At 45.1% G+C, this 17,689-nt stretch overlaps 2 protein-coding genes across 10 annotated transcripts in view; one reads left to right on the top strand and one right to left on the bottom strand.

Annotated features, from left to right (window-relative positions):
* Positions 1–1,077, bottom strand: part of LOC310645929 (heat shock factor protein 3-like) — a 56,124-nt gene extending 55,047 nt beyond the window's left edge. For all 6 annotated transcript variants that reach the window (XR_014493620.1, XR_014493621.1, XM_083372002.1 and 3 more), the window contains exon 1: positions 934–1,077. Coding sequence is in view for 4 of the 6 variants with exons in the window: in XM_083372002.1 (XP_083228128.1) it covers positions 934–1,065 (132 nt within the window). In the remaining 2 variants the exon portion in view is untranslated. The remainder of the gene's footprint in view (positions 1–933) is intronic.
* A 138-nt stretch (positions 1,078–1,215) lies between these two features.
* The window catches only part of HEPH (hephaestin), a 111,841-nt gene continuing 95,367 nt past the window's right edge, over positions 1,216–17,689 (top strand). For 3 of the 4 annotated variants that reach the window (XR_014493635.1, XM_083372227.1, XM_083372229.1), the window contains exons 1-5: positions 1,216–1,601; positions 8,953–9,034; positions 10,703–10,908; positions 15,306–15,550; positions 16,615–16,827. Coding sequence is in view for 3 of the 4 variants with exons in the window: in XM_083372227.1 (XP_083228353.1) it covers positions 10,736–10,908; positions 15,306–15,550; positions 16,615–16,827 (631 nt within the window). In the remaining variant the exon portion in view is untranslated. Of the gene's footprint in view, positions 1,602–8,932; positions 9,035–10,702; positions 10,909–15,305; positions 15,551–16,614; positions 16,828–17,689 lie in introns of all 4 variants that reach the window. The other variant, XM_083372228.1, reaches the window with a different exon arrangement.

A 17,689-nucleotide genomic window follows, 5' to 3' on the forward strand; every position in this document is an offset into this window, starting at 1 on the left:
AAGTCATTTCAGTGCAATTGCAACTTTGAACAGTTTTTTTTTTGTCATCAAGTTTTTGACACCTTGCTAGGTGGTACCAGAATACTGCCATATCCTAAAAGTGGTACAAGCGGTGAAAAGGTTGAAAAGTCCTACATTATCAAGGACAGAAGCGGCAAGTGGAGGTGCCGTTGTCCAAGCCCCCCCCCCCCGCCTTTCCTGCTCGTGGATGGCGATGGCCGCGGAGACACCAGTACCGAGACCCCGTCCATTCACTCTCCAGGATGTCCGGTTCCGGCAAGGCCTTCCATGGTCCGAGCCTGAGTAAATCACTAGATGCCTCTTCTAGCGGCGTCTCGGCAGGAAGTAGCAGAGCTCCGACCTGCTGCGGCTCCCCTCACCCCTTGCACAACATCGCGCAGCTCCTCTTTCGTTTCGCGGCGGGCTCTGGCGGCTTCTCCTCCTCGGAAGCTTTGTCACGGGGGGTGGGGGTCCTCGGCTCTCGCTCTCTCCCCGGGCCTAGCGGCGGCTGCGGCTCTTTTCCTGGCGGGGGTTTAATTACACGAACTCGGCGGCGAGGTCATTGGAGTCAGCAAGGGGTTGGTTGGGTTTCGCTCTCACAATTGTGGCTATCACGACGGAGAGCAAACTCCTCAGGCTTGCTGGCGCCCACGACCCCGCCGCCGAGTTCGGGTAATGAAACCCTGGCAGGAAGACAGCTGCCGCCGCCAGGCCCAGGAAAGTGAGCGAGCTCGGCGGGCTCCCCCTTTCAACCCGGGGCTGCCAAGGTTCCCCTCTGCCTGCTCCACCGTCCCAGGCGGGCCTAGCAGAAGCGCTCCATGGCAGGCTTCGGAAAACGGCCCGCTGGGGGGGGGGGGGGGCAGCAGCCAGAGGGACCGCAACCTTGACGGTGCCGTCCCCGCTGCCTCTGCGCATGCGTCCTACGATCCTCACCCGGCTCCACGAGATTACGTCGTCGCTCCCGGGGTCTTCGACCAGGGCCCAAAGTTTGGCCAGGAAGCCGGGGACGGAGGAGGCGCCAGGCGAGGCCGGCCCCGCGCCCACCAGCTCCACCGCTTTCTTCATGACCGACCCGCGATACCGGAAAGGCGTCAGAAAGCAGCGCGACGTGAGGGGCGAAGGACGTCGCCGGGGTGACGTTTAAGGGGCGTGCCCGCGGTCCCGGCCTCTTATTGGCGGTTCCCAAAGCTGAGCCCGCCTCCTCGCAGGGTTGGGGCCCGGTTTTCCTCGTTTCTCTGGAAAGCGGAGGAGGGGCGTCCCGGGGGGGGGTGTCCACGCGCCCGCCGTAAGATTTGGAAAAGAGGCGTAGAAGAATCCGCTCGGCGTCGGTGTGCTCGAGCCTTTGCCCGCAGCTCCCCGGGGCAGCGCTGGGTTTTCTCGGCTGCAGCTTCTCCTTTTCGGCGTGTGAGTCTGGATCGGCCCTTAAAGCCGCTCGGGCGGTTGAAGCCGACGCGCTGCCGGCTGAGGAAGTCTGGAAGGAATTCGCCCCGCTGCTTTCCGGGGTTTCCTGCAGGGAAGTGGCCCCTCTAAGAACCCCCCCCTTTGCCGGGTGGTTGAAAAGCCGTTTTTCCTCTTGAGCGCGGGAGCTTTTTCGACTGCCGGTAAGACCCCACTTTCGATACTGTGCCCAGTTCCGGTGACCCCGATAGAAAAAGATGTTGAGACGATTGGGGGAGGGGGGAGGCCGAAACACACGTAGAAGGGTTACAGGAGTTGGGCATGGCCAGTCCAGAGAAAAGGAGGACCGACGGGGGGGGCACAGGATGACAGAGTTCCAATATTTGAGAGGCTACCACAAAGAAAGGGGGTGTCAAAACCCGTCTCTATGAGCGTTGGGGCTTCTGGTTCTTTTCGGGTTCTGCCAGTCTTCTGAGAGGGGGAGGGAGAGCTCGGGGCTTCTAAAGTGTATTTCCTTTGCTTTGCTCCCTGCTCTATCCTCTTTGATGTTTCTTTCGTGGGGTGGGAATGGAATGTGCCTCGACCATCTGCCTTATCTCCGGACGAGGAGGAGAAGCGCGAAGACCTAACGACCATGGAAGTTCTCACAGCATTGTCATGCCTGCCGGTTGGCCTGTTTAAACCATCTGGATTCTGTAGGGACAGTTGGGGTGGAGTTTACATTGTCTCTTTTTAACCTATTGATTTCCATGGGAAATCCTCAGATCCTGCCTTCTATTACTGCTGTCAACATCTTCTAATAAAAGTTTCATTTTGGAATGATGTCCGGTTCAAGAGTTGTGCTTTCTTGGGAGGTCTAATTGAGGCAGGTCCTTACAAGGGGTGTCAGCCTGTTCTCCAAAGCACCAGGAGGGAAAATGAAAAATAATGAAGGGAAACAAATTGAGAGAAGCAGAACTAAGGAAAAAAATCCTGACAGAATTATTTATTTATTTATTTTGATTTATATACCGCCCTTTCCCGAAGGACTCATGGCGGTTTACAGGGTATTTAAAATAAGAAATACAAAAGTTAAAAACAATTAAAAAATTTACATCAATCCCTGCAAAAAGTAAAAACCCCAATTAAATTAAAATTCTCAGCCTGGGCCAGAGAGCTCGAAGAGCCAGGTCTTCAGGTCCCGGCGGAATGAACGGAGGTCGGGGGGGCAGTCCTGAGCTCCACGGGGAGCTGGTTCCAGAGGGCAGGTGCACCCACTGAGAAGGCCCTCCCCCTGGGTGTTATCCACCAGCAGTCTTTTACTGAGGTGCACCCTGAGAAGACCCTCCCTGTGGGAGCGCACTGGACGAAGGGAACTTGATGCTGGCAGCAGGTGTTCCCTCAGATAATCTGGACCCAAGCCATTTAGGGCTTTATAGGTCATCACCAGCACCTTGAATCTCACCCGGAGGGCAACCGGGAGCCAATGCAGCTCACGGAGTAGAGGTGTTACATGGGAGTATCGGGAAACCCCCATCACAACTCACGCGGCCGCATTCTGCACCAGCTGAAGCCTCCGAGTGGTCCTCAAGGGCAGCCCCATGTAGAGAGCGTTGCAGTAGTCTAAACGGGAGGTCACGAGCGCATGAGTGACTGTGCGTAGGGCATCTTGGTCCAGGTAGGGTCGCAACTGGCGCACCAGGCGAACCTGGGCAAAAGCCCCCCTGGTCACGGCTCCTATATGGTCTTCAAAATTGAGCCGGGAGTCAAGGAGGACGCCCAAGTTGCGAGCCCTATCAACCAGTGAAACAGCTTCCCTCCAGACGTTGTGGGTGCTTCATCACTGGATGTTTTCAAGAAGAGACTAGACAGTCACTTGTATGAAATAGTCTAGAGTCTCCAGCTTGAGAAGGGGTTGAACTAGAGGACCTCCAAGACCCCTTCGAGCTCTGTTATTCTGTGTCTGCATAGAGCAAATACCTGGAGTTTTTATAGGAAATCCCAAGTCTTCTTGTCTAGAAAGGAACTACAAGGAGCCAATGAACTTGCTGACTCTTTATTTCACCATGGTCATCAGCTCTGCTCTCAGCAGCAATGCCTGCAATCTTACTGTTATACTTAGGAGGCACCCAGCTGGTTTCCCTCTAGCCTTGCCGGCTGAGTTTCCTCAGACTCTTCGAGCGAGGGGCGTCCAATCACCTCCAGTGTGTTCTTAGCCTGGAAGAGCCTGAAACGGGGCAGACCCACTGGGGTGGGGAGAACCTGCCCTTGCAACTGATCCCCTCCCCAGGGTCCCCAGCAGTACACGGCTTCTCGCAGCCAAACAGGGGCACCGTCCCTGGGCTGACCAGAGCAAGGAGCGCAGCTTCTTCCTCTGAAGCGGAGCAGCCAAGAAAAACGCCAAAGTGTTACGGTTCTGCCACATATCCATTGGCTTTCCCAGACTGACCTTCTCCATTCTCGACAAAGCTTCTTTCCAGGGGCACTTTCTGCACAGCCTGACAACTGGAGGGAGCATTTTTTTAAAGTCAGGCTGGTTGCTTGCTAACCTATCTAGCAGATTTCTTAGAAGATTTCCTATCTTTGTGGCAGGATGTTGAGAGATAATCAGTATTTCTCAGCTTCTGCCACTGTAAAAATATGTGGCCTTCATCTCCCAGAATGCTGGGAAATAAAGTCCACCGCTCTTGATGAACTCTGTAAAGGGTTCAGAACTGGAATTTGGTGCAGAGAATCCCCCTCTCCCGAGCTCCAAGCAGAAGATTTTGCCGGCTCTTCTGGTCTGGCAGAGGCAGCTGCATTCAACAATCAAAAATGTCAAGATGGTGCCACAGGAATGAAAACTTCACCTTTAAAAAAAATCTCTGCATTGCAACACACATAAAAAACAAGCAGAACTTCCACTCCAACAATTGTGGCTGCCTTCTTGACTGGTTTGACTCTTATCCTGTGGATACCCCTAAGGGCTGGAGGCACTGGTGTCCAGCCTCCGCAGCAAAGCACAATTGCTCACCAGAAGCTCTATCAAAATACTTCGTTGAGTACCTCCATCATGACTCCCCACCATTGTCCATGTGGCACCCACAGCTCCAAATCTCAAGGAGCAAACCCTTCTAATGCACAAAAGTCAAGGCAAGGATTTCTTTGTGTTAATGAGTGGGTGACTAATACCTGTTGCATGTTGTTGCGCTCTTTATCAAGTTGATTAGTAGTCTACAAATTCTAAAGCAAATATTAGACTCCATCTATGGGAGTGCAGAAAGTATAAAGTTCAGGAAAGTCCCATTCAAATAAATAAATAAATAAACCTTTATTGTCAAAGTACAACATGTGTACATTGAGATTAGCTGAGCCTCCCCCCCGTGCTCTCTCCCCCCAACACACAGTGACAACAAACCCTCCATCCCACCACACTATGTGAACCAACTACACCACACACCGGCCTCCCAAGTCAATTCTGCATAAGATTATGTCCCATTTAAAAGCCTAACAGCCCACGGATAAAAGCTATTTTTCAGCCTGTTGGTATGGCTGGCTATATTCCTATATCTCCTACCGGAGTCCAGGGTGTGAGTCATCCCTGAGAATCTTCCTCACTCTTCCAAGGCAACGAGCCCTGGCGATGTCATCCAGTGGTGTCAGGGAACATCCCACAATGTCTTGTGCTGTGCTCACTACCCTCTGTAATACTTTCCTATCCGCAGCTGTCAGACCAGCATACCAAACCACAATACCATACGAGAGGACGCTCTCTATAGTAGACCGGTAAAAGAGGGTCATTAGCTGTTGTTCTACCCTGTTCTTCCGCAAGACCCTAAGAAAGTGAAGCCTCTGTTGGGCCTTTCTAGCCACCTGAGTTGTGTTAACTTTCCAGGTCAGATCTTCACAGAGGTAGACTCCCAGAAATTTAAAGGAGGAAACTCTCTCTACACAGTTCTCTCCGATGTAAAGTGGGGCAGGTTCCTCCTTTTTTCTCCGGAAGTCTAACACCATCTCTTTCGTCTTGCTGATGTTTAGGTGCAAGTTGTTGTTACTACACCATATGGATAGTTTTTGTACCTCCGCCCTATATGCTGTCTCATCCCCACCTGTAATAAGACCCACCACAGTTGTATCATCTGCGAACTTGATTATCGCAGTGGATGGGTCAGATGATACACAATCATAAGTGTATAAAGAGTACAGGTAGGGGCTAAGCACACAGCCCTGTGGCGTGCCGGTGCAAAGCTTCAGGGGGGTGGACAAAGCAGAGCCGACCCTCACTGTTTGTAACCAATCCCTAAGAAAGTCTTGAATCCAATCGCAGATGGCGGGGGAGAATTTCAAGTCAGTCAGCTTCTCGATGAGAATGCTCAGCAAAATGGTGTTGAAAGCCGAGCTGTAGTCAACAAAAAGCATCCTGACGTAACTTCCAGGCTTCTCGAGATGACTTGCTACAGAGTGTAAAGCAGTAGCTATGGCATCGTCTGTCGACCTATTTCCCCTGTAGGCAAATTGATGTTTATCAAAGTCCAGTGGGAGGCATGTCCTAAGATGTTGGAGAACCAATCTTTCGAAGCATTTCATGACTACAGACGTTAATGCAATAGGTCTGTAGTCATTCAGGCACTCAACTGCAGTTTTCTTGGGGACTGGGACAATGATAGCTGCTTTCAAGCACGATGGTACACATGCCGTTTGCAAGGAGATGTTAAAAATCCTTGTCAGGACCCCTGCTAATTGATCGGCACAATTCCTGACCACTATCCCCAGCACCCCATCTGGGCCTGCGGCTTTGCTGGGATTCACAGCCTTCAATGCAGCTCTCACTTGGTGTTCACACAAGGTGAGTGGCTGAGAGTAAGAAGGCCGGCCAGAAAAGGCTACGGGGTCTGGTCTTTTAACCTCGTAGCGGGCGAAGAAGATATTCAGCTCCTCAGCCAATGTCTTATTTAAGAATGCAAACACAATTAATGGAGGCTGTGAGATCCCTTTCCTTAGATCTCCTCTGAAGGTTCACTTGTTTGTGTTATCATGAAAGACCCTCACAGCCGAGCCTTTTCATGGGCATTGCTTGAGGGAGGGATGACTCACTTCCTTTGTATTTTTCATATTCTTCCTTAGTAAGTTGAACTGAGAACCAGCAGCTGAAATGAAAAAGGTGATCATTTTTACATTTGAAGATCTGCAATGCCCAAGATTTGAGTTTCCCAAGAAAGGTCTGCAATCCCCAATAGTTGCCTTTCTCAAGGAAGATGCCAAAATTATATAATTTTATGTTTAATCAAAACTAAACAAAATAGCAAAGTTTCTATTTACATTTATGATAAACATGTTCTTATGACTGCTCCATTTTAATTTAATTTATTCTTATTAAGTTCCTTAGAAAATGTTATTCAAAACTACTTTTCTCAATTTCTTCCAGACAGCATCGATTTCCTATCTTATAAGGCTTGTTACCAAAAGCACCACCAATAATTGGATCAGCCAAAATGAAAACTCTTGAAATGGCCCTTCTATTTGGATTACAAAAGAGGTGGAACGTAGAACATAGAATAAAAGGGTTGGAAGGGACCTTGGAGATCTTCTAGTCCAACCCTCTGCTCAAGCAGGAGATTCTCTACCATTTCAGACAAATGCCTGTTGAATCTCTTCTTTAGAACCTCCAGTGATGGAATACACATGATTTCTGGAGGCAAGCCGTTCTAATGGTTAATTGTTCTCACAGTCAGGAAATTTCTCCTTAGTTCTAGACTGGCTCTCTCCTTAACAAGCTTCCACCCATTACTGTTTGTACTGCCTTCTGGTACTTTGGAGAATAAGTTAACTCTCTCTACTCTATGACTGCCCTTCAAATATTGGAAGACTGCTATCATGCCATCCTAGTCCTTTTACATACCTAGCATTCTCAATCATTTGGCTCCAGATCCCATGGCATCTTTGTTACCCTCCTCTGCACTATTTCTAGGATTTCTGTCTTTGCCAAAGTAATCCCATTTCTCAAAAGACCCTTAGTAGAAAATCAGTCACACGAATCACTATGCTATTGCTTGTATGGGCTTTGAGGGTAAATCTGGGCCCCCATCCCCCTGGTCTATTTGACCCAGCTCAGCTCCAATATGTGTGGGAAGATCCTGAAACAGGGAACAGAGACTGCCTTTCTTCTTTAAATTAAGGCTACATGAAAATCTTCAGTTTAAAATGAAAAAAATCAGTCGATCCCTTTGCTGCTTGGCAATATATTGCAGAAATATTCTTGCATAGTGAACATTTTTTCTGAACCTGTTGGGAACAAGAGATATCCTATATATGGGGAGCATCTGTATTCCTTCAATTAGTACAGCAAATAAGCTTAGAAAAATAGCTTGGAAGTATCGAGAATTTCTTCCCACTCTATAGTACATGCCAGTTCGGGTGTGTGTGTGTGTGTGTGTGTGTGTGTGTGTGCTTTTTTAAATAGATATTCTACAGGACTGCAAATTCAGCTCCCAGAATTCAATAATCAGCATGGAAATTGAAGTCCACACCTGTTAAAGTTGCTAAGGTTGCTAAGGTTGAGAAACATGAAGTGTTCTCTCAAGAAAATTTCTCTCTTCTGCAATCAATTTTTCAAAAAAAGTTGCTGCTGGTCCCAGAGATCCTGAGGCAATTAGAAATGGATCCTGCCAAAAGTGCAATCCTAATCAGAGTCAATTCATGCCCTGAGCACCCTTTGCTTGTGAGCTTTCCAAAAGGCTATAGAAGGATCACATCTGATCTGTACTACTAGGGGTAATCTTTTTCCTAAAATAAAGGTCCTGAAATGACCTTTGAGAATCATTTCTCTGATTCAGGCAAATAAAGAAAAAAATGCATACACAATCACACCCAGTTTGATTCATATAGCAGAAAAACGTTGATGTGTCATTGAATACACACATGCAAGGCAGTTGTTTAGCACCCTTTAATTTTTCAGTTTTAAATGAATGCTTTAAAACATATGAATTGTGCAAACCAAGAGAATACTTCTATACAGGTAAGAAAGTACATACCTGTTGTTAAAAACTGGAAATTATTTTTATAAATCAATTTTGAAATGTCTTTCTATCGTAAGCATGGGAAGAGTGGCATCTGTTTCCATATGATTTAGGTTTAACAATACGTTGAGTTCTATCAACATTGTATGGGTTCTTATTTCTTTAGTTTTTATCTGTGTTAGTTATAATTTTTACTATATTATCACTGCTGTATTTAATAATCTTGGGTGTTATATTTTACCAAATTTCAAAGACATTGTGTAAAGGAGCCTCTTGAAAGTATCAGGATTAGTCTATATTAGTCATTTCTGCATTTTTATCACAAAGTTATTTTTTATTGCTATATTATCATCTGGTTCCTCCCATCATAAACTAGCGTACCACCTGTTGGAAATTATGCCAAAGTTGTCCTGGTTATTTAAACTAAAAATGAAAGAGGTGCAAATGAATAAATGTGCATATCCTGCCTGGTCCATTCGCAGACCTTGCAGAAAGGCCCACAGTCAGCTGCAGGTTTATGAGTGAGACTTTGCCCCTCCTCATCTCCTTTAAATCTCAAGAGATTTCCTTGGGACTTCAGGTGCTGGAAGAAAATGCTTCTGGAGCACGTCTTCACTCTTTCTCGTGGCTTCTGCTTCTGAGGATCTCTCCTCTTTGTCAAGGTAAGGAAACCATCTTTTAACTTAATTGCAAACCCTTTGGGTTCACTGAAAGGAAAGTTGTTGTCAGGACTACAGTCCTAAATGGACATATGCAAATGGACATGCCAATGGAATGGCAAACTCTCAAGAAAGGTTTAGGGTACAGAGGGCCTAAACTTTATTCAGAAACTTTTCAATTGTTTCTAGTGAAAAGAAGGGAATTTGGGGGAAACCATGGTGCACGTGGATTTGATCAGTTGGGGAATTTTGAAGGAGGAAACTTGAACTCCTCTGCATTAGAAGGTATTCATTCTTCAGGAGGTTTTGTGATTTGTAGAGATCTCAACCCCAGGCTGCTAAAAAGAAAGAAATGTTACAGTCAACACATCAACAAAGTCAAATTACTTGCAAACCTGCAAAAGGATTTCTCATAAAAACAACCATCCCTAGCCAAATCCTAAAAATACAAGTCACTATCAAACCAGAGCACAGTTGTTTATTTTTAGCAGCAACTGGTGTGTGGAGCACAAGATGATGCAAATTGTAGCTATGTTGCAGGGTATTTGAATATATATTTGGATAATAAATAACTCATGCCAAATGTCTTCCTGACAAGCTACTGAATGAAATACAATTTCACAAATTGCTATAGAAATGATGTAAAAGAACAAAAGTGCCCAGTCTGCATCCCATTATAGGCTAATGAATCAGCCATGATAAGGAAACTTTATGAAGGAAATCAGTTTCAAGGAAGTCAGCAGAATCGCTCAGGACCTTCTGCAGGGCTCCAGCTAAGTGCACCTTGCCCCAGGGGTCAGATGTTTTAAACACTGTGGGAGCTGCAGAGAAAAGGGCGTGAAAATCTAATATTAATCTATCTGTTCATTTTGAAAATCTGTCATAAGACCCACCACTATATTTCCAGGAAAGAATCTTGTGTACTGCCCAGTGAACCATGACCCAGAGCATATTTGAGTTTTCCCAGTGTAATGTCTCACTGACTTAGAACCCTATGTAGTGCAATGTTTCTCAACCTCAGTGTCATGGTTCCGACAGACATGAACACAGAGACTTACAAATTCCTCAAAGAACATGTTTATTAGTTACAAAGTATTGGCACAGTCAGAGTGAAACTAAGTCTGGATACACACATAACAATTCCCCAATACAAAGTTAAAAATCCCTCCCATAAAGCTATGCAAGCTATGCAATTATTTGGTGGGCTTTTTTCACAACGCCCAGCCTGCAGGCTCGGGAGCAACCAATGACCTTGGTTTCCACGGGACAAAAGATTATTATGACTAGTGAAGCACCTGGGCAACCCCCTCCTCCCTCCATTCTATGTGACAAAAAATGGCTGTACCATGCTCAGTCGCAGTGTTGACACTCAGCAGCTTAAGTTGCTTGGACTTCAACTCCCAGAATTCTCCAGCCAGCACAGGAGAGAAGATACCTAGAACTAAGGAGAAATTTCCTGACAGTGAAAACAATCAAACAGTGGAACAGCTTGCCTTCAGAGGCTGTGAGTGCTCCCTCACTGGAGGCTTTCAAGAAGAGACTGGACAGCCATTTTTCTGGAATGGTATAGGGTCTCCTGCCGGAGCAGGGGGTTGGAATAGAAGACATCCAAGGTCTCTTCCAACTCTGTTATTCTATATTGTACTGTTTTTATTCCATCCCTTTTTTCAGATCTCGAGTCCTGGAGGGACTTTCAGCGCTTTGATGTGTTCCTCTCAGCAAATACAGTTCTCTGTCCTTTGTCTCCATTTCCTTTCGCTGGTTCTTCTGGTGGACGGAGCCACCAGACTCTATTATTTGGGGATCCATAATATGGAGTGGAACTACATTCCGCTAGGAAAGAATGCGATCACAGGACAGAGCATTATGAATGACTCGTGAGTCTCACTTTCTCCATCCCCACAACCTGGGCATATCAAATCACTTCCAAGTTGCATACATAAACCTGAAATGTATTGCATGTGTCACAACTTGTGAGATGCGGTGGCAAGCAACTTTTATCTTTAAAAAATGAGAGAATTTCCACACTACAGTATTTATAATGTAAAAAATGTTCATTGATTATCAAAGGGAAATGTTAAAAAGTTTTCATCATAGATCAGGGAGTTTCCCTTCCCTAAAACAAGCTGCAGGGTAATCAGTCACCTTTTCAGAGGGCAGGTCCAACCATAAGCCTAGGAAATTAATAAAATTAAAACTGCTTGAAATTTTATAGGATTTCTAATTTTCACAAATTTTCAGCCATTTTCACCTCCAAGATTTCAGGCAATATTACTAATAATTTTAATTTCGTGAGTTTTTGGATATTTTTAATGCACGCTTTAAATTGATGATTTAATTTTGGGAAGTCTAAATGGTATTTTAGAAGTCTCACAGGCATATATGTCCACAAGTGGCTAATTTTTTGAGTCTACCACTGTAACATTTTGATTACTTAGTTTTACATATATGATTTGGAGCCAAATTTGCTGTGACACCATTGAATTTATGATGATGATGTTTCTGCTTAGATTCTTTCTCTGGTGACATTTTCTTGACTGTTGCCCTCAAGTCAAAGTAGCTGCCTTGTGTGGCTAAAAGGGAAAAGTAAAAGAAAATAGAAAAGAAGAGAAAGAAAAAGATGCAAAGAACTGGCTACTGATCTTCCTTACAGCAGTAATAAGTACAATTATAAATTTACCTCTTGTTTTATGACAGCATAGCTATTCTGCCTAATCATCAAAACCATAAATTGTAAGTTCAATTTTTTTGTTTCACAGAAAATGTCTGTAAAGGGTTTCCAGTCAGCAATAAACACAGATATTGTATTTTCTCTGATCAAAGAAGTCAGTTTGGCCATCTCAGCAAGTGCCATCATCATCACTGCCCATCCCTCCAATGTGAGCAGTGCTGAATTTTTTTCCATTTTTGCACATACAGTAATCTCACTGTGTAAAAACAAACTTCCATGACTGTCCATCAATCTGAAAAGAAAAACCTGTGGTCTCAATTGAATTTAATCTTTAAAATCTCTGGGGCTAGACTTATATTCAACTTATTCAGCCCCAAATGCTCCCCACTTACCATGGTTTGAAATCTTACTGGTTATAGGGAGATTCCTGTTTCATCTACAGAGAGAAACTCAAAGTCCACCCATGAGCAACATGGACTTAGAACTCCAGCTGGATAGGTTGATAAAATCCCTAATGATAGGTGTGGTTGTATAGTTCTGTGCTGCAGTAGAACAATCTTTCCACCGGTATTTTCAACTGTTGGAGCTGGAAGTGACTAAGCTGGGAGCAGAATGTGTGATTTGTCGCTTGTGGACCACGTGTAGTTCTCTGGGATCCATCATTCTGCTGGTGAACTGTAAAGTTTCGTAAGACACCAGGGACTAATGATTACATAAACAGAGAGCAAACATTCAAATTGTATTTAATTCCCTTGTCTATGGAGATTCTCGGTCATCTAGGACACAGTTATCCCAAAGGTGCTTTTTCAAAAGGCAACTGGACTTTCTTGTTTTTCTTTGAAGACATTTCGCTTCTCATCCAAGAAGCTTTTGCAGTTCAGCTTCTGAGTCAAAGCTGAAGAAGCTTCTTGAATGAGAAGCGTAACGGTTTGGTGGCAAAGCTGGTGGGTACCCCCCTGTAACTGAGCCATCCAATTGGCAGAAAGTAATTGGGGTTTTTAGGCTCCTGAGGGGTATTCGCGTTTTCCCCACTAGTTCTGGGCTAATCATGCATCAGGTACATCCCGAGTCCAGCCAGACGGCTAATTTTACTGTCTTCCCAGCACCAGGTATAGAAAGTTCTAGGGGCACTGTTATGGGGTCAGTTGGCCCACTCATCAATGGGTCATTCTCATAGTCGTCTTCTGCCCCTTCTGGGCCATTGTATCGTGGAGTCGGATCTCAGCCCTCTCGGTTGTGATCCCAGAGGAGCTCTACGACTTCTTTGGATCTCAGTGTAGTCTCCCTGGGATGCGGTGAGGCTCGGGGAGGTATTCTCTTGGCCGGTGTCTTGCTGCGGCAATCCACTGCTCAATGTCCCTCTTTACCACATTTGAAGCAGGAGATGCTGTGAGATGGGGCAGGTGAAGCTCATGCAGTCTCCCCTCATTTCTCGGACTGCGGTTTGAAGCTTGGTCTCACCGGGCGATGTAGGTATTTGCGTTGATCAATCTCTACTTCCTCGGCTAGCAGGCACCAGTCATTCAGCCGTCCTGGGGCTCCGCAAGCCACGCAGGTATTTTATAGCTCTTCATTGAGGCCATCCTGGAAACAGCTTACCAGGATGTCTTCTGGCCAGCGAAGGTGATTGGCCAGCTCTCTGAATTCTTTAGTGTATTTAGCAACTAGTCTCCTTCCCTGCTTCACTGTTTTTATGCGTTCCTGCGCTTTCTTGTCTGCCAGCCAGTCTTCAAAATGTCTGCAGAGGGCAGCCATAAACCAGCTGAAATTCCACATTTTTGGTGCATTGCAATTGTACAGGGTCACCATCTAGTCAGTTGCTCCACCTTCCAAAGCTAGGGTAACTACCCGGACCTTCTTGACATCAGTAGGCAGTGTTCTCCCATAGATTTGCATGTAGGTGAACCCTTGTGCCAATTGCTTCAGGTCTCCATCAAATTTCACTCTGATCAGCTGGTTGGGGTGGTCTGCCTCTGTTTCCTTGAGACAGACGGCCTTGCTGTAGTGCTGTCTCTTGAGCTCTAACCGCTGCTGTCTCTCGGACCTCTGATTTCTCCTTCTCCGACTCTTCCTCTGATATGGGGCTTTCTTTCAGCTGCACCTTAAATTCATCGAGGGCTTTTTTCACATACTCCATCACCGCTTCCATTGTCCTCAATTTTGATTCTGACCCAGAGTGACCATCTGGCTTGATCTTCACCAGAAGGTCCGGCTTCTTCCAGGTCCCTGGAGAGGTTTGCATATGGTTTCAAACACAGGAGATCCTGGACCCATTTCTCTGCCTGGAATTCCTCCATCTGGAATTTAGTTGCGACTCTCCTGGTAGGGCAGCAGCTTCTCCAGGTTGAGTTACTATGCAGATCTCACCTTATGTAAGGACCCACCTCAGCTAACCACCCAAGAAAGCAGAACTCTTGAAACAGGCATTGTCTTAAAAGGAAAGTTTTATTAGGGGTTAGTGACAGTAGGGAAGTCAAGGCGAGATCTGAAAAAATCCTGCTTATAGTTAACCCAGCAATGTTCCTCCTCCCACCAAAGTCATAATGTCCATTTGAAATCCAGCCAATCCACAGGTGGCATGATGTGTGTGTAACTGGCACAGTTGGTGCGCATCACAAGGTCTTCTCCAGTTTTCGTTTCTCTGTAACTGTCTCCCTGATAAGGGAGACACATTCCTTTCTCAAGTGGACAGAGGTGGGAGAAGAAAAGCAGAAAGCGAAAGTTATCCCAAGTGAAAGCAATTATCCCCCTCCCCCCCAGCAGCATGGCAAGCCCCAAAGCAAATTGGAAGGCCCCAAAGGAAAGCACAAGAATATATAAGAAAGGAAGACAATAAGGATGTCAACGCTGCGACAAACCAAATTGAAGCCATTTTCATTTTGTCTTTGTTGCCACATTTTTAGTTAGAAGAAGGAGGGAGGGGGTAATTCTCAGTTAGCCAAAACAATTCACAAGTATGGGAACCAAGGTCAGTGCTGATAACATTTTGGCGGGCTGGAGCAGCTGGGAGGAGTGCCCATATTATCTAACAATTGGTGAATGTGATTTATGACAGCAATTTGGGGTGGGAAATTTAACTTGTAACTTTGTAACCTAGGGGAGGGGAATTTAGTCTTGGGTTCACCTCGGTACATGCTCATATCTTTTTTCCAAAATAAAATGTTCTTTAAGGAAGAAATCTTTGCCTTGAAGTTCTCTTAAATGGTTTCATCTATTGGAACCATGATATTGAATTTGGGGACCTGACAGAGAAGCAACCTAGAATTAAGAAGAAACTTCCTAACAGGACAATTAACCAGTGGAATAGTTTGCCTTCAAAAATTGTGGGCGCTCCATCTCTAGAAGTTTTTAAGAAGAGACTGGACAGTCACTTGTCTGAGATGGTATAGGTTCTCCTGCTTGAGCAGAGGGCTGGACTAGAAGACCTCAAAGGTCCCTTCCAGCTTCTGTTCTGTTCTGTTCTGTCCTATCCCATCCCATCCCATCCTACAAATAGCGTAAGAAACTTTCAAAGCGCTTTTAGCATCCAACCAAATTCACTGGAGTGTATTTAGGTGGAAATTGCTACCAGTATTGTCTCAACTTTCGTCTTTTTTTTTCTAGTGTAGCCTTCAGTTTCCTCCAACCTGCCAAGGACAGAATAGGTGGGATTTACAAGAAATCAATCTATAAGCAATACTATGATTCTACATACACATTAGAGATATCCAAACCTGCCTGGCTGGGATTCCTTGGGCCCATCATACGAGGCGAAGTGGGAGACACCATTTCTGTGCACCTGAAAAATTTTGCTAGCCGCCCATTCACCATTCACCCTCATGGTGTCTTCTACACAAAGGATTCAGAAGGTAAATGAATTTTATCTCCTATGAACATCTGAAAGCTTGCATGTGACAGATGACTGAAAAACCCAAGCCACCATTTAGAGTTCCAACATGGCCCTGCAAAATCTAGCAAGGACCTCTGGAAATCAGATGGGGCAACCCATTCAGAACAGAACAGCTGAAAGCTTTGAACCAGCCTTAGGTATATGTATCTCTAGAACCTCAACTTCCATCACTGTTGACTGGGAATGTTGTGTGACAAATCGAGTATGTCTAAAGGATGTTATATTGGCAAAGTGTGCTGCCACCACGTGGCTGTGTGGAGAAATCACAATGTGGGCAGTCAGACCCTCCTACCCTATGATGTATCTCCTCTTCCCTCCCCTTTCTGGGATGGACTTCCTCCTCCTTTGTCCCTAGAGAGTACAATCTCCATTAGCCAGAAGACATGGGGTAACTTGCAGACTCAATATGCAGATCCTGGGAGTATTACCATTTTCTAACCTTAGAGATACCTTGGAAATATCTTGGAAATGCTGTACAAAGGTCATCTGAATGCATCCACCTACTGTATTCAACTCTACACGCAATAAAGGTATTTCTATATAAAAGGTGTTTTCTACGAGTTCAAACTATCTGGAGAGATCTGTTAATGTTAAGGAAATCTGCTTATTTAGACCATAGAGGTCTTATCAATGGATTAATTAAAGTACAACAGCTTCGATCCAGGATCTGCATATTGAGTCTGCAAGTTACCCCATGTCTTCTGGCTAATGGAGATTGTACTCTCTAGGGACAAAGGAGGAGGAAGTCCATCCCAGAAAGGGGAGGGAAGAGGAAATACATCATAGGGTAGGAGGATCTGACTGCCCACATTGTGATTTCTCCACACAGCCACGTGGTGGCAGCACACACAGAGGGTAAACTCAAAAAAGGCTAATGACAAATTTATTGTGTTTGGACCTTGTGTAGACTATCCTACAGTTAATAATATAAAATAATATATATCAACAGATGGAGGAATTAACCATTAGATTTCTTGTGAAACCTACCTTTGACTGGATGATGTCATTGATCCCTTCTTTTAGGGGCCTTGTATCCTGATAGGTCCTCTGAAAATCATAAGGCAGATGATGCTGTCCCACCAGGAGGAAACCATACTTACACATGGACGGTTCCTGAAGCCCATGGCCCAACTGCTGATGATCCAGCCTGTTTAACATGGATCTATCATTCCCATGTCAATGCACCAAAAGATATTGCCAGTGGCTTAGTTGGGCCTTTGCTGATATGCAAACAAGGTAAATTTACTCAGAAAAATGAGATTGGTTTTGTCATTCCTTTTTGCAATGACCTTGCCTCTGCTACAATAAGCTACAAAACCTTTCTGGAATGTTCCAGGGTTCAGACTTAATTTAATTTAAGCAAATACTTATTTCAGGGTGGCCCATTTGATTTTGGTTAGAAATTAAACTTAATAACCAAGAGGTTATTAAGGAGGATGGGCAAGGTGATGATGTAACATAAATAGGCTTCCATTTTGTACTTTTTAGACAACATTGCCTGCTTTTTTCTTGAGACTTAATGGGGAATTGTTCTTAGTTTAACAATATTAAATGTAATTTTGGGCAAAATGGGACAACTTGGCACAGCCCGCTTGCCACCACCAAGTCGCCTCTGCCAAGTTGATGCAGGATAGCTAAACATGGCCAACTCACCACAGGGACAACTTTCCGTGGGCAGCCGGAGGGAGAACCAGGCAGAGCGCAGAGTGGCGGAGTCTGGAGGCTTCATACCTCCTGCTGCCCACCTCACCAACTGCCGCCACTGCCAAATTCCCCAAACTCTAAATAGCCCTGAGCTCAGTGCAATAGCAAGGGTGGCAGTGTGTGTAACCAAGATGACCAGATAGAAAAGAAGCATGATATTGATGAGATTATTATTGGTAGAAATTTTAGAAAAATCTTTATACGTATTTAATTGTTACCTATCAAATTAATAAGAATTGTATTAATTTAGGTTGCAAAGAGAATATTATTGGAAGAAGGGAAAATCAAGCAAAGTTATAATGTGGATTTTGGAATATAGAAATTAACTGTTAGTGATTACTTTGTAAATATAAATCCAGACAGCACGCTGTTTACCAAATGTCAAGATGTTTAT

This window comes from Vipera ursinii (genome assembly GCF_947247035.1).
Source record: "Vipera ursinii genome assembly, chromosome: 12".
Taxonomy (NCBI): Eukaryota; Metazoa; Chordata; class Lepidosauria; order Squamata; family Viperidae; genus Vipera; species Vipera ursinii.